This window comes from Scheffersomyces xylosifermentans, assembly GCF_036884685.1.
Source record: "Scheffersomyces xylosifermentans strain CBS 12540 chromosome Unknown RJT20scaffold_2, whole genome shotgun sequence".
NCBI classification, from domain to species: domain Eukaryota; kingdom Fungi; phylum Ascomycota; class Pichiomycetes; order Serinales; family Debaryomycetaceae; genus Scheffersomyces; species Scheffersomyces xylosifermentans.
In genome coordinates this window covers 713,687-728,772 of record NW_027042940.1, presented here as the reverse complement: position 1 = coordinate 728,772, position 15,086 = coordinate 713,687, and the positions used below count along the sequence as shown (strand labels likewise).

Genomic DNA, 15,086 nt, shown 5'->3' with positions numbered 1-15,086 from the left:
ATATTCCAAATCCTATTAAAACAGGCCCTATACAGAGAATAAATAAATGGGCGAGTTCATCCAACAGAACTCAAGCCCTTGTGTAGCCCCATGATCCTAATTCCAAACGTTACTCAATTGCCTCAAGAATCTCTTCCCTGAGGGATTGTCTTTCTGGCAGCTTATCATCTATTTGTGCATATGCTTTTTTGAGCAACTCCCTCAAGACCTCGTTCTCCGTCTTGAGTTCCTGGATATTCGAAGCTTCTGGTGTCACCTCTGAAACAGGTGTTTTCTTAGACGAGTATGGCAACTTAAGGTAATCGGTCAACGACTTTCCTTCGCTTGCCTCACTATAGTCAGAATATAAGGATTCTATTTCGTTATTTCTGCTGTTGTTACTGTTACTGTGGTGGTGGGAAAAGACGGATGTGGAAGACTGGTTCATAGCTTGACCAGTGCTGTCTGCCCTTTCTCTTACTGAAGAAGATGATGATGACGAAGAAGCTGAGTGTAACGAAGCATTTGTCAAAGAACGTAAATTGATAGAAATATGCTTGAACTTGTCAATGATGGTATTCAGCTCCAACGAAACGTCATCATCGGATTCTGCAACAATCTGTTGCTGGTCAAGGAAGACTGCTTCGTCCCAAGAGAGCAACAAGTCTCCGAAAAAGAGATCCAAATCATTAATAACATTTCCCCATTTTGATTCATTTAAGAGATGCTGATAAATGACTTCCTCGTCTCCTTTTTGGAGACTCATTAAGATTGGCTTATTGCTGATAAGTAATCCTAATGAAATCTTGAATAAACCAGTCTTCCATCCTTGAAGCATACAGAAATCCATCACTCTGTTTACAATGCTAAGGTCTGGAGAGTGGCTCAGAATGAAAGAGAGCCACCACTGGAATAAAAATGCTTGTAATTCTACAAACAGCGTTAAATGAGTGTACAAGTCTTCATCCACATTTTGGAGGATGTATAAAAACTCTCTATGCCAAGTATTTAAAGTGTCTGACATAGTAGAAGTTGTGAAAATATCATGGAGTTGTGGTTCCGATTCCATTACGGTTATAAGTGCATGAAGTGTGAGCTCACAGTCACCTTTGAACTGGTAGAACAATATTCCTACAAGGAACAAAAGTCCTTGACAATAGCCGAGTTCCACATCATAATTGGCGTAAACATTCAAAATGGTTGAAAGTCCTTTGATTGTGGCCTCCTCTCTGAAGAAGTGGACAGTCGGGAAGGTTCTATTCAAATCCTTATTGATTTGTTTTGAAACCTCTGCACTGTAGGAATGCTGGAAGTTCTTATAAACCAATCTCGTCGATTGGGGTATATCTGCGTTATTGAGAAGGGAAAGCTTTTGCCAGATTATTGGTCTAAGTTGACTGGGTATGCCTTGTTGTAGACAGAGGAATTCCGTGTAGTTAGGGAGAGTATTGATGGTTGTTGTGGGACTGTTGATTAACGAGAGCCAGTACGATATTTCGAGTTTGGAGCGTACGGACGACTTGCGTTCTATGTATGCTTTGCAACAGGATCTGTAGAGTTCTGGGTTCGTGAGAGACATTCCACACTTGGTGCAAGTTGTGAATTCGTCTTCGGTAAACTTATAGTCGTCAAAAAGCTTTTCCAAGTCGGCTTCTTCAAACTGGGCTTCTGGGACGATCAACTCTGTGGCTACGTTTTCTTTGGCACTACTGTTGATGAATCTCAACATCTCGATCTTGGTCTCGAGTGTAGCGAGGAGGATAGCACTGCCGGTGACGGCAGTGGACCTGAGGGACTCTTCAAACTCTAGGAGCGATTCATAGTCGATCATGGCGGTTGACTTCAAAGGTTGACTATGACTTTTTGGTTTACTGGGGATCGAAATATTATAAGTAATGTCTATTGGTCTGGGCGGTGTGATGGTCTCTCACAGTAAAAAATACTGAGCGAATGGGGTGGTGTAACAATGAGTGTAAGTAGTTGGAAGTGGGTACGGTGATGTCAAGTGAAAATTACTTTCACGATCGTCAAAGTACGAGATGAGTGAGAGACCTAATCTAAGATGATGTGGAGTAAGACGCTGGCTGGGTGATCAGTGGCAATTGCTACAATCTGGCATCAAGCTTGCAATAGGCAATTGTAAGGACAGACATCAACTTTTATACAAATCAAGTAATTCTCGGTAGGGCGAAATCTCGCGCTGAAATGGGAGAGGTCACGTGAGGAAGGGGCTACAACAAGAACGGTTATTGGTGTGGACAGGCGGATAGTTACCTAAGAAAGGTTGATTTCGTAGTGGTGGAAGGTGATGTACGCAGGAAAGAGGTGGAAGAAGACACCAAAGGCGAGGACATGAGAGGTGGCAAGATGAGATTCGAGTTCTAGGCATGTGTTTTGGCAAGTTAGGGAAATTGGTAAGAGGTGACAGGCTGAAAATTTGCAGTGGGCGAGTGGGCTTCCAAATTTGCTGAGGTATCAACATCTTGTTTACATAGGCCAGCCAGCATGTCTACACACGGTGGAAAATATTTGCACACTTTCGCTCTACCATGTATGACCTCAGAATGACAACACAACCCTGCAGCCGTGTCACTGTGTCTCACCCCAGACGGCATGTCACGACAACACGAAAACATAACAGCCCATGAAGGAGCCAGCACCTAAAGTTATGTGCCATTACGTCGAGTAAGTCACGGGACCTAACATCGCGCAAGTGGAATTTCCTGTATCGAAACCTTTATAAACATCGGCGGCATGACTCGCCAGATCACTACCGCCGGAAATCGTTTGGTCACGTGATAATGAGTGAAAAATACTGTCATTTCCGACCTCTCCTCTCTATGTCAGAGTTCACAATTGGTGAAAGTTACGAGTTTTCGTCTTTTTTTGCAACAATAGCCACAAGTAGAATTGGGTAAGCAATGGTTTATTATTTCACGGCCAAGGTGTCGTCAGCAAGTTCGGAGCTAGACGATTTTGGCCTCGGAGACGAATCCGAGACAACTACTGCCATCATATACATGGGAAGAGACAAGGTGGAAAATGACCCATTGATCAAACATTCGCATCCAAAGAACATCTGGTTTCACGTAGATAACTACTCGTCTGCTCATTTATACTTGCAGTTGACTAAGGAAGAGCTTGTCTCTCCTAAGCCGTTTGACAAATTCACAATTGAAGAGAATTTGCTCACTCAAATCGCCCAACTTACCAAAGCAAACTCGATAAAAGGTAACAAATTGAACAATATCACAGTCATCTACACTCCGGTTGAAAACTTACATACAGATGGGTCCATGGACATCGGAACGGTGACTTTTAAGAATCCAAAACTTGTGAAAAGAATCAAAGTCGTGAAAAAAGAGAATGCCATAGTGAACAAGCTTAATAAAACAAAGACCGAAATCTCCACGGAACAGTTCATAGAAGAGCAACAGCAAATGGCCAGAGAAGTTGAAAGAGAGCGTAAGGCCCAAGAAAAGGAAAACGAACTCTTGGCCAAGAAGTATGAAGATCAAAGGAAGAGAAATGCTGACCCATATGGAGATTTAATGTCGGAGGATAACATAAAGCATAGTAGTAACGAGTTTAGAAATGAGAATTGGACAGAAGAGGAGTTCATGTAAAATAGAAATAATAGAATAAATGAAACAGCACTCTATCTCCATTTTAACTGAATCAGCTTTAACTGTAACAATAGTACATATTCAAGAGAGTAATTGTGATACTGGAATTGTTCTCATAAACATTGAAATTTTAACTACATTATTGCAGCACGTAGAACCACGCTTGTAACACTTAAGACCATCTTGTTGGTCTCTCTAAATTGCAATTTTCTTCAATTGAACAATATTACAACAACTGGTCCATCTACAACCTTTAGCTTACGCTCAATCGGTCCGTATGGTGTGGATTATGTGACATAAGGATATGTAGTATGTATGAATATAAAAAGGTTTAAACTTTATCGGGAAGCGTCCGTATCGAACTCCGAAGATGACTTGTGCTACCACAAGAATGCTTCCCCTTTTAATGCCAATGGAATATACTTCTCTGAAATCGATGGTACTAGTTAACGTCGTTAGCAGGTCATTATCGCAGCGTCGCGGCGACCATATAGCCTCCCATCGAATTGAATTAGGCGTCCATGTTAACTGGGAACTTACCAGCAGCTCTCTGGTCATCCCATTTCTCGACCCAGTCGACTGGACATAAAGATTTGAAAGTCTTGAAGAAAATCTTACATGGCTCGAACTCTTCACCCTTGACACTGACACACTTGTGGTAGTCTACGTATGACTGAGCACAGTGCTTGGTCTGGTTCTGGTATGGGAATCTTGGGTCGAATTGAGGGGTTTCGAACTTGAAGTTGTCTGCGTCAATAGCTGCCATGGTGAATGATGATAAAGATGTAGTAGTTTCCTGCGAATTTCTGGAGTCTCCAATGTCATATAAGTACACTTGGATTGTAAGACGGTTTACATCTTACGATTTTTCCTTTACGCAGTGAGCGCCAATTTTTTTTTATCGTTTTCATTGGTTGAATGTTTTCACGTGACTGAGAAGAGCTACGTGGAAAGAAGAGCACCAGTGGTGTTAGAGGGAAGAGGTGGGGAGTGGGGAGTGGTTGTAGTTTTTCTAGTGAGTAGGAGTGAGAGTAGTGAGAGTAGTGAGTAGTAGTGAGTGTATGAGTATTTCATAGGCAGTGAGGGTAGCTAGTGGTCTATGTACGTGGAATGTGTGAGCCGTGGAGGGTGTATAAGATGGAGAGTAGTATTACTATAGAGGGTGTCTATTGTAGAGGGTGTAATTTGTGGAGGGTGTATATTGTAGAAGGTGTATATTGTAGAGGGTGTATATTGTAGAGGATGTATATTATGGAGAGTTGTTTATTGGAGAGATATTGTATATTTCTGTATTATTTGTAGAGGGTTGATTTTCTATAGAGAGTTGTATTATTGTAGAAGGGTTGTTCACTGTACAGTATTTTTGAGGATATCTTTTTATAGTGTATTGTATGGATGCAAATGGTGGGCTGTTGAATGGGTGCAAAGAAAACAAATATCATACATTTGGTAATTAGTATTTATCTACTTATTAATATCAAAGTTGGGAATTGTTCTATATTGAATCCACGGTTGCCCTCACAATGTCAGCAACTTTTGTTTTTCATGGGCGTCATTCACAAGACTGATACAGACTGTTTGTTAATACGCAGCTTCTCCTGCTCACTGAAGATGAGGACAATTGCAATTGTATCTGCTCTCTCCTACCTTTTCCTCTTCCAAGCTACAATTGAAAAATCGAGAATGATTACTGAATTATTCTATATTCTCTATATGAACCTTCTGTTGACCCCGGTGATTTACATTATCATGGATATCATAGCATGACTCGATGAACTTTTCATATTAATGATATTTCCTCTATCTCCCTTCCTGTTGGTTCAACATATCACTGTTTCGTCCATCCGTCAAGTTCAACTTCTTTTCCTTCCCCTACTAGTAGCACATGGAGTAGTGGAAGTTGGTACTCCTTCTTCCCTTTCACTGCTTCTTTAATGCTATTTTCTATGGTGCGTCTTTCTTCTGTTTCTTGGGGTAGAAGATTGCGTATTTCTTCATCTGGTAATATCTTCCTAACGTAATCCTCCTGTCCTTCTATTAAAGTACTATTTTTGTAATTGGGATTTATCAAAGAAGTCTGCTTCAGAAGTCTGTTGAATTGCAAAATACTGATGTTTTGTGATTTCAACTGTTGCTTGGCAATTTCCACCACAGACACAGCTTTCAGTATACCGTTAGATCTACTTGCTATTAATATTGGCTTTCCCTTCTTCAATGTACCAAGAATCTGATCAACTCTTTTCTTTATTGAGTCATTTTTTGTAATCGTGATAGTAAATTCTATATTTTCAATTTGTGTAGCATTGATTATTGAACTCTCGACTTCTTTCGTGATATTTTCCAAAGCCAATTTGTCACTTGTTTGAAAGTCCTTATCGCTCTCAAGACTCATTGTATACTCCGGAGACGTTGTGACTTTCGTTTCTTTCTTATGAAGCAAATCTATATATGTATATTGGTGATGCCTAAGAAAATGCACAAGAAATCAGAATTGGATCACGTGCATAATTTGGCTGCTAAAACCATTGGACCCTACTCTGTATTAATTGCTGGATGAAGGTCTTGGCTCTATCTTCGGGCTTCCTTTTTCTAGCGAGTTCGTCCCTCTAGTACTACTACGCCCACTGCTCTTGGAACTGTTTGTAGCGCTATGAAGTACGTTCGAAGATGTATCCCATTCGCCATATCTACTGGATGTTTCTTTATCCATGATCTCATTGAAATGAACAGATTCTAAGACATTAGCATGGTACTTGAGAAGTTGGTCTGCTGAAGTATGCTTTGTGATAGGTACTGGCATGTGGAAGAAAGGCTGTGGTCTGTGCTTTTTCTTCGCAACTTTGGGCTTGATTGGTCTTGCTGACACAATGCTTAACGGAGAAACAAATCCATTGGGATGCAAGAGATAGGAGTTTCCAGCATCATCCTTTAATAGAGTCACCTTTTGTGGAATAGATCCCAGAACAGTGTTAAGAGGAGTCTCTGGTATTTGGCTCTGTTGTATGGAGCTGGAAGAACTGGGGATCTGAATGCTGTTTACTGTTGCTTCCAAAGACGTTTCTTCATCCGAAGGCAAAGGCGCATCATGGAAAACGTCAGAGCCGTAAGTTAGCGTTTCAGTACCTTGGATTAGCTCCTGTAGCTGTGAATCAATGCTTTCGGCGTCTTCATCGTCTTTATTATTTGTACCTGTCGAAGACATATTTCAAAGTCTAAAATGGATATACTGTCTTCAACGCTTACACAATAGAGGGTGCTTTGTACGTTTCTTTGTACCAAGATACAACTCTGTGACTTATAAAAGGTACTTTATTTAATTTTATTGAAAGAACATGGAATGCTGAAGATAAGTTGTTAGATATTATATTTAAATATGTATTTATAACAAGCGCCGAGAGACACAACGATTGTAAAAACTAAAGTTAAAAATTCCAGAAATGTTGCAAAAATCATTAAAAATACGAACTATTGATTAAAATTCCCAAAATTGAACTTTATTTGTAAGTACTCTACAACAAGTAATACTACCAAATACACCACAATCGATAATGCATCAACTGCCCCTTTGTCCATCTACGTTTGATAACTACTCATATTTATGGTTCTTCTCTTACCGGTGATTAAATGGAGATCAAACGATCTTTTCGCAGCTCACAAGCGAATGGAACCCGGACATCACCGAAGCCAACAATGGTCACCAACATGTACTTTTTTTTCAAGATTCGTTACGTATCTCTTCCTTCAAGCTCATTTACTTGAACCAACCAACCACACCACACGTAATCAACCATACTGTGTTCTGCCGCCAACAAGGACTTTTCCATATCTTCTTTTTCCTCTTCTTCTTCTCTTCCGCCCACACCCCAACTACTTCCCTTCACCCAATCCACGTGACTCATCTCCTCTGGACATCTTAACCTATAAAGGGCCTCGGCTAACCGGGTGCTCAAGCCGTGGAGTTCGAAATCTGGAGAACCAATATATTTCTCCAGATATGGTACTGTTCACAGTACTCAGTGTTAGTGGTGACTGATCTTGAAGTTCATCACTTCTTCTTTTTAGAATTTCCAAGCACTTTACACAGTATTACTTTGTAAATTTGTAAGTTTTGTACTAGGTTACTACTAAGTCCAGGTCTTATCTTAGGTTATCTTCGGTGTATTGTATACATACATATATATGCTCAGGCTTTTCCCCGTTAAAAGAGTCGTCCAGAAATCTTTCAAGCCTACCACCCGCTTCTCCATCCGTGCAATTACTACTTCAGCAACCATGTCAGTTCCATATAAGCAAGCAGCCCACAAGTTGACCATGATCCCAGGTCCAATCGAGTTCTCTGATGCCGTTCTCGGCGCAATGGCTACTCCTTCTCAGGCCCACACATCCCCTGAGTTTGTTGCTACCTTCCAATCGGTGTTGAAGAACTTGAGAAAGGTGTTCAAGTCTACCGACCCTAAAGCTCAACCATACGTTCTTGCTGGCTCCGGTACATTGGGTTGGGATATTGTTGGTGCCAACTTGATCAGCCCTGGCGATAAGGTGTTGGTCTTGGCCACTGGTTTCTTCTCTGACTCGTTTGCTGAGGCATTAAAGATCTATGGTGCTGAAGTCGACGTCATTACTGCGCCAGTCGGTGACGTTGTTCCTCTTGAGGAAATCAGCAAAAAGTTGGAGTCTACTAAGTATACTGCTATTACTATTACTCACGTTGACACCTCCACCTCTGTTGTCAGTGATGTAAAGGCAGTGTCTGAACTTGTTAAGAAGGTTGCTCCAGAGACCTTAATTGTCGTTGACGGTGTCTGTTCCATTGGTGTTGAAGACTTAGAATTCGATGCTTGGGGAATTGACTATGCATTGACCGCTTCCCAAAAGGCTATTGGTGTTCCAGCTGGTTTGTCAATCTCATTTGCTTCGGAGAGAGCTGTCGCCAAGGCTTTGGATAGAAAGGAGTCAGTTTTCTTTGCTTCCTTGAAGAGATGGACTCCTATCATGAAGGCTTATGAAAGCGGTTCCGGTGCATACTTTGCTACCCCTGCTGTGCAAACAATTACTGCTTTGAAGGTTTCTTTGGATGAAATCTTGAGCGAATCTCTTGACGAGAGATTTGCTAAGCATGAACAAGTCTCTACCAAGTTCAAGACTGACCTTGAAAAATTCGGTTTAAAGATCGTTCCAGTTAACCACAAGGTTGCTGCTCATGGATTAACCGCTGTATACTTCCCAGAAGGAATCAACGGTCCAGACTTGCTTGCCAAGTTGGCAGCAAAGGGTTACACCGTGGCTGGAGGTATCCACAAGGCTTTGGTTGGTAAATACTTCAGAGTCGGACACATGGGCTACTCCGTCTATGCTGGCCATGTAGACACTCTTACTAAGGCACTTGAAGAATCCTTGACTGAGCTTAAGAAGTAAAAAAGCTATTGCTTAAATTCACAGAACGAACATACAGAGTATGAAATATTTATATATATTCAATAAAAGGCAAACATAGTCTAAAATACGATATTGGTAGAGAAATATCATAGGGATCTCAATTGCTGCAAAAAACTATGAATTTTACTATCCTATCTACTCAGAGGAGAGGCTTTGACATGTTAAAGGTTTGTTCGTGCTGTATAGGACAACTCCGAAAGCCGTTTCCGTCTCCGCAAATTAGTAACCTGACGAAATAGCAGATGTTGTCACGCATTTTCTCCCACTTTTGACATTTTGTAGATGTAGAGCTGGCCAATGAACTAATTTCCTTGGTTTCTGATCTCCTAGGTGGTTATCACCTAATATTCACAGCGCTACCAATTTACAATATTTCCATTCAGTATTAGATTCAAATTTACGTATTTTAGGTATAAATTTATGACCCATATTTAAGAAAAAGAACAATTTCCAGCTCAATACCATATTTATACTTGATAGGGCAAACATCCTTTCCAATAATTCCAACAGCATCATCTTCTCGCATCTCCACAACTCCCCACCTCCCCACCTCCTCACATTCTCACCTTCCCATATCCTATCGTATCACTGTCTTCAAACAGAACCCGAGATCTGGCGCGGTTCCGAGAAACGCAATTCCAGAAGTCGCACGAAAAAAGAACGAGGATCCACAGTTCTGTAATGGTCTCAGTAGTGGTTATGGTGGAATGTATTTTTGATAGTAGCATTCTTTCGTGTTGTGGATAGCATTGTTGCGTGGGCCGTTATTTACCGTAGTGATAGCAGTATTTATAGAGCATCGGGGAGGTAATTAAGTGATTCTAAGATCTTTTTGACAGACTTTTCAGGGTACATTGATAGCAATTGAGTGGTTTTACCTCGGTAGGTTACAGTAACGCAGAAACGCTAGCTAAGACGCTCAAACTTATCTATATAAAAATTTATCTATTTATCTATTCATCCTCAGGATTTGAAATATAAAACAGCGGTATGTTCAGAACGCCCCTTTCCGTGGCAAGAATTGTCCAGACATCCGCAAGGGCTCCGTCAGCAGCTAAAACATTATGGATTCATCAAACTAGAACTTTCATACTGAAGAATCGCCCGTCAGTAAGTAGTGATCTCTTCACTACTAATGCGCTGCTAAGCAAACTTCCTCGGAGCAAACCTCGGTTTGTTAACTTGCTCTTGAGAAGATGGATACATCCATCGAGGACGCTAAAGAGTCCCGCAAATCCAGCAGAATCTCAAAAGTCTAAGAAGGACTCTTCCACATACCTTTTTGGTAAGCAAATTTCAACTTCACAAGGTAAAATGTTAAGATCGCTCCTTGCAACTATTTGGCCCAAGAACAAGCCTAGTTTCAAGGCTAGAGTGATCATAGCTTTATCATTGTTGATTGGATCTAAATTGTTGAACGTTCAGGTACCGTTCTTCTTCAAGAGCATCATTGATGAAATGAATACAGATTGGACAGAGCAATTGGGTGTAGTAGGAACAGTGATCGGGTCATTGATATTGGCTTACGGAGGTGCCAGATTTGGTGCCGTCTTGTTTGGTGAACTTAGAAATGCCGTGTTTGCCTCTGTGGCACAGAGTGCAATTAAAAGAGTCGCTTACAACACATTTTTACATCTTTTGAAGATGGATTTACAATTTCACTTGTCGAGACAGACGGGTGGATTGACTAGAGCAATCGACCGTGGTACCAAGGGTATCAGTTATGTATTAAGTGCAATGGTTTTCCACATCATTCCTATTACTTTTGAAATTTCCGTCGTATGTGGAATTTTGACCTACAACTATGGACTTTCTTTTGCAGCAGTTACTATAGCTACGATGGTGGCATATTCCGTTTTTACAATTAGGACTACTTCGTGGAGAACGGGCTTCAGAAGACAGGCCAACAATGCTGACAACCAAGCGGCATCTGTAGCTTTGGATTCTTTGATAAACTACGAATCTGTAAAGTATTTCAACAATGAACTTTACCAAGCCTCAAAATATGACAAAGCCTTAACAAGTTACCAGAATGCCTCCATTAAGGTTGCTACTTCATTAGCCTTTTTGAACGCTGGACAAAATTTAATTTTCACCAGTGCTTTGACAGCTATGATGTACATGGGTTGTCAAGGTGTTGCTTCTGGAGCTTTGAGTGTTGGTGATTTGGTTTTGATCAACCAATTGGTGTTTCAATTGAGTGTTCCATTGAACTTTTTGGGGTCGGTCTATCGTGAGTTGAAGCAATCGTTATTGGATATGGAGAACTTATTCCAATTGCAAAATCACGATATTCAAATCAAAGATGCTCCAAATGCAAAGCCCTTGCTCTTGAATGCCTCTGGGGTCCCAGGTGAAATTAAATTCGAAAATGTAACTTTTGGATATCATCCAGACAGACCTATCTTGAAGAATGCAACTTTTACTATTCCCGCTGGTGAGAAAGTTGCTATCGTAGGTCCTTCTGGAAGTGGTAAGTCTACCATCTTGAGATTGGTTTTCAGGTTTTATGATGTGAACGAGGGTAGAATTCTCATTGATGGACAGGATATCAGTAAGGTTACTGTTGAGTCATTGAGAAGAAGCATTGGAATTGTGCCTCAAGAGACTCCTTTATTCAACGACACAATTTTGGAGAATATCAGATACGGAAGACTCGACGCAACAGATGAGGAAATAAACCAAATGATCGAGAAGGTGCAACTAAACAATTTAATCAAAGATTTACCAGACGGTGTTGGAACAATAGTGGGTGAGCGTGGTATGATGATTTCTGGTGGTGAAAAGCAGAGACTTGCCATTGCCAGATTGCTTTTAAAGAAAGCCCCAATCACTTTCTTCGATGAAGCTACATCAGCCTTGGATACCCACACAGAGCAGGCTTTGCTTAGAACGATTAGAACTGTTTTCAGAGCCCAGAAGAATACGAACATTTCAATTGCTCATAGGTTAAGGACAATTGCAGATGCGGACAAGATAATTGTCTTGAACAAAGGAACAGTACAAGAGGAAGGAACCCACTATGATTTATTATCCAATAAACATTCCCTTTATTCCCAATTGTGGAACATTCAAGAAAACTTAGATCTTGAAAAGCAATTGAGCGACGATACCGAAGAAATTGATCGTTTGGAAAGAGAATTAGAAGTCCAGAGACTGGAGCAGCCGAACAAGGTCTAATTACTTGTATATATCTGTAACTATCATTATAGTTGAAACAAAGAACCTAGATACCTATAACTCTTGCAATAGGTGTGTAATAAAATACGAAATAGAGTCCAATTGAGGGCCATTTGACTATACTCTACCCAAAGAGAGGATACTCAAAAGAGTACATAGGGAAGTCTAGCCTCTGTACCTCACAATCCTTCAAATAGAGAGTTCGAATCGTGCTTTACCCCACATTTTCTCCAAGGTTGCAACTTCCAGAATTTTGGTAATTTTTAAGGAAATTTAGGAGGAGGATTTGCAAATTTATTTCAACATTCCCATTGCAGTAGAACTGTTTATATGAAGAATGTCTTCAATCGGTCTATGGCTCTCATATTAGACCAGCTATGCAAATATGAGGTACATTAGTCCGCGACTCCCCGTTAATATGTGTAGATGACAGGCCTGCATTTAGCTACAGATCCAATCCCCAGTGGGCTTTGAAAGTTTACTATAAAAGGAGTCGGAGAGATAAAATGGATTCTCGATGACTTGAACATCTAATATAGAACCACAATTATTTGTGTTTTAAATAGACTATAACGACATAAGTGCTACCCTAATTGAAATGTGTAGACCAGCTGATTGCCCTAGTTGTCGTATGTATCATTACTGAATTAGTTCCTTAGGAACTTATTCTTCGGAAAATAAGGTTTGGCGATACAGCTTGACTCTTTTGGAAGTCCAAATGTTCGTCAGAAATTGAATCGGATTCTAAAAGACTAGAAGAAAACAGAGATTACATTGGCATTCGGTAGGACTTCGACGCCAAGTAAGGAACGTGCTTCGAAGACAATTACTAACATTAATTCTAGACGGAAAGACCTGGATGGGTTGCGGACAGCATATTGCTTATGCCATGAGCCAATCTCCAAAGGATCAATGGTGTAAGTGTGTTTCATCCAGCGGAGCTGACTCTGGCGAATACCCACCAAAATCTGGTGACGGTAAGTCTGCTTAAGTGTTTCATCATTTAATTTATTCGTGTATACTTCAGTTCAATTGATCATCGCAAGTTGGGAAATCAAAATATGGTTTAAGAGGAGAAGTTGGTTTTTTTTATTTAGATGTATTCACTGGTCAATAGGGACTGGTTTAATGAACGAGGAACAAGAATGTGTAATTTGCTTTAGCAGGCTAAACTTGTCTCAATTTACATGTCATGTAGGTATATTGATATGCAAATTAAGGTTATCCAAATTCTCCTATACAAGAAAGCATCTCGTACAGACAAGGGGGTTTCAGGTGAGAGTAGGGTTTCCTGTCGGCATTTGTTTGTCACGAGCCAAGCATATGGGACGATTCGTTGAGGGTCGCTAGGTGGTATTATGATATTGTGATTCATCTGAATAATGTATTTTTCTAGGTTCTAGAATTAGCACGTCAACAATTTTGTGGTTCTATAATGTTCTATAAATGTTCAGTATGAGTTTTACGAAGTAAGGTGTGCCAAGAAGGTTCAACTAATAATACGTTACAAGATAAGCGGGCTAGATACTGATCCAAAATCCGAATCGATGTGATGATATATGCAATACGCGATGTAATTGGAAGTTGAACCAAGTATGCGTAATTATATATGGTAAAGTCTTGGAACTGTGGTCTTTTAGAAATAGAAGCTATGTATGATGAGATATAGCACATGTGAATATTCAAAATAAATTGTTTAGGTCTGCAAGTGTAGTAAACATTGTCATTGTAATAACACTCCTATTATTTATTATTCAATTTCTAAGATAATGGGTAGGCTCTTCTGCTCAACTTTCCGAAGTAGCCAAAGGTGGTATTGAATCTTGGTAAAGCATCAATGCTTGGCCAGTCAGTTGATACAACCCAAGTAAGCTTGCCTAAACCGTCTTTTCGGGTAAGTGGGAGACCTTTTAGGGATGCCCGCTTGCAAGTGATGGCCGGTATACTGTGCATTAAAATAATGCACGAATATTTTCTGACTATCGGTGACAAAATACCATTGTCTCTCTAGCCCGATTAAGGAGTACCCATAATAGAAAAGTGAGTAGTGCAACAAACGGGACGATCTAGGGAGGCCCCCTGATGGGGAGGGCAACCTCGGGCGTCTGTCATGGAAGTATAACCAGATTAAACAGTGTCAAGAAACTTCCATGCCATTTGTTGAAGAATCCCTTTCATAGGAATACGAACAAACACTGCACTCTACGAACTACATAAACAAAAACTTGGTGCAACCAATGCGTGCTGAGTAAGAACCTAAACGCTCCATGTGGGGGATCTGCGCTGTAGCCTCGTACTATTGGGCCACTGCAACTAAATAAGTACCCCTAAATCATGTTGGAAATGGGTGACAATTTGTCGATCAGCTCGTGCTTAGGTGCTCCTCTTCGTGTGGAGAAGCAAACAAAGAGCGTTAAAGTTGAAGCGGAGCCAAAGCCATGCGAAAAGCCATGGACAAAACAGTGCCAATGCACCCATGTCTTCTCTCGTGGCTCCCGTGTTACCTCCGACGACTGTACATACTATCCGTGCCGTTCAGACAATAATTCGCAAGTCGTTCCCAACGCTTGCATCGATGTCGTGAAAAATGGACAGTCTGAACTTGTCACACAGGATATTATTTGGGCCGTGTGTATTTAGATAGGCCGTTTTGACCAAAAAAGATCAGCAAATAATACATGTAGCATGTAAAATATAGCAGAATTAATACCATAGGTAAAGTTAATTTAATTATTTACCCCTTCGCTCGAAATGTGTGTTCTGGAAGTGACACTATCCGATGCTGGCACAATATTAGGATTGACATTTAGACGCACAGCAATAGTAAACTTGCTTGGGTTTTGCAGTGCCTTTTCGAAGCTTGTC

General features: G+C 40.6%; 8 protein-coding genes across 8 annotated transcripts; 4 read left to right on the top strand and 4 right to left on the bottom strand. All coding sequences in view use genetic code 12, as the record gives it.

Moving 5' to 3' along the window:
• Positions 1–109: 109 nt before the first annotated feature.
• RJT20DRAFT_92536 (TBC domain-containing protein) lies at positions 110–1,810 on the bottom strand (the record flags this gene model as incomplete). The annotated part of the gene is made up of 1 exon (XM_064921439.1): positions 110–1,810. The coding sequence occupies one exon, from the start codon at positions 1,808–1,810 to the stop codon at positions 110–112; it is 1,701 nt and encodes a 566-aa protein (XP_064775801.1).
• A 1,066-nt stretch (positions 1,811–2,876) lies between these two features.
• RJT20DRAFT_125570 (uncharacterized protein) lies at positions 2,877–3,710 on the top strand. The gene has a single exon (XM_064916527.1). It carries the CDS (start codon positions 2,901–2,903, stop codon positions 3,603–3,605), a length of 705 nt encoding a protein of 234 aa, XP_064775800.1. The 5' UTR covers positions 2,877–2,900; the 3' UTR covers positions 3,606–3,710.
• On the bottom strand, positions 3,707–4,509 carry RJT20DRAFT_125568 (cytochrome c oxidase subunit VIb). The gene has a single exon (XM_064916526.1). The coding sequence runs from the start codon at positions 4,369–4,371 to the stop codon at positions 4,117–4,119; it is 255 nt and encodes an 84-aa protein (XP_064775799.1). The 5' UTR covers positions 4,372–4,509; the 3' UTR covers positions 3,707–4,116.
• An 893-nt stretch (positions 4,510–5,402) lies between these two features.
• RJT20DRAFT_26049 (uncharacterized protein) lies at positions 5,403–6,033 on the bottom strand. The gene has a single exon (XM_064919415.1). The coding sequence runs from the start codon at positions 5,995–5,997 to the stop codon at positions 5,434–5,436; it is 564 nt and encodes a 187-aa protein (XP_064775798.1). The 5' UTR covers positions 5,998–6,033; the 3' UTR covers positions 5,403–5,433.
• Positions 6,034–6,147: 114 nt separating this feature from the next.
• On the bottom strand, positions 6,148–6,938 carry RJT20DRAFT_139100 (uncharacterized protein; the record flags this gene model as incomplete). The annotated part of the gene is made up of 1 exon (XM_064918602.1): positions 6,148–6,938. Exon 1 carries the CDS (start codon positions 6,805–6,807, stop codon positions 6,148–6,150), a length of 660 nt encoding a protein of 219 aa, XP_064775797.1. The 5' UTR covers positions 6,808–6,938.
• Positions 6,939–7,584: 646 nt separating this feature from the next.
• RJT20DRAFT_125564 (pyridoxal-phosphate-dependent aminotransferase family protein) lies at positions 7,585–9,452 on the top strand. Its single transcript, XM_064916525.1, has one exon. It carries the CDS (start codon positions 7,785–7,787, stop codon positions 9,018–9,020), a length of 1,236 nt encoding a protein of 411 aa, XP_064775796.1. The 5' UTR covers positions 7,585–7,784; the 3' UTR covers positions 9,021–9,452.
• Positions 9,453–10,355: 903 nt separating this feature from the next.
• ATM1 (ATP-binding cassette Fe/S cluster precursor transporter) lies at positions 10,356–12,221 on the top strand (the record flags this gene model as incomplete). The annotated part of the gene is made up of 1 exon (XM_064921432.1): positions 10,356–12,221. One exon carries the CDS (start codon positions 10,356–10,358, stop codon positions 12,219–12,221), a length of 1,866 nt encoding a protein of 621 aa, XP_064775795.1.
• A 543-nt stretch (positions 12,222–12,764) lies between these two features.
• RJT20DRAFT_153462 (uncharacterized protein) lies at positions 12,765–13,942 on the top strand. The gene is made up of 4 exons (XM_064919084.1): positions 12,765–12,850; positions 13,067–13,198; positions 13,420–13,496; positions 13,676–13,942. Exons 1-4 carry the CDS (start codon positions 12,820–12,822, stop codon positions 13,772–13,774), a joined length of 339 nt encoding a protein of 112 aa, XP_064775794.1. The 5' UTR covers positions 12,765–12,819; the 3' UTR covers positions 13,775–13,942.
• The last annotated feature ends 1,144 nt before the right edge of the window (positions 13,943–15,086 follow it).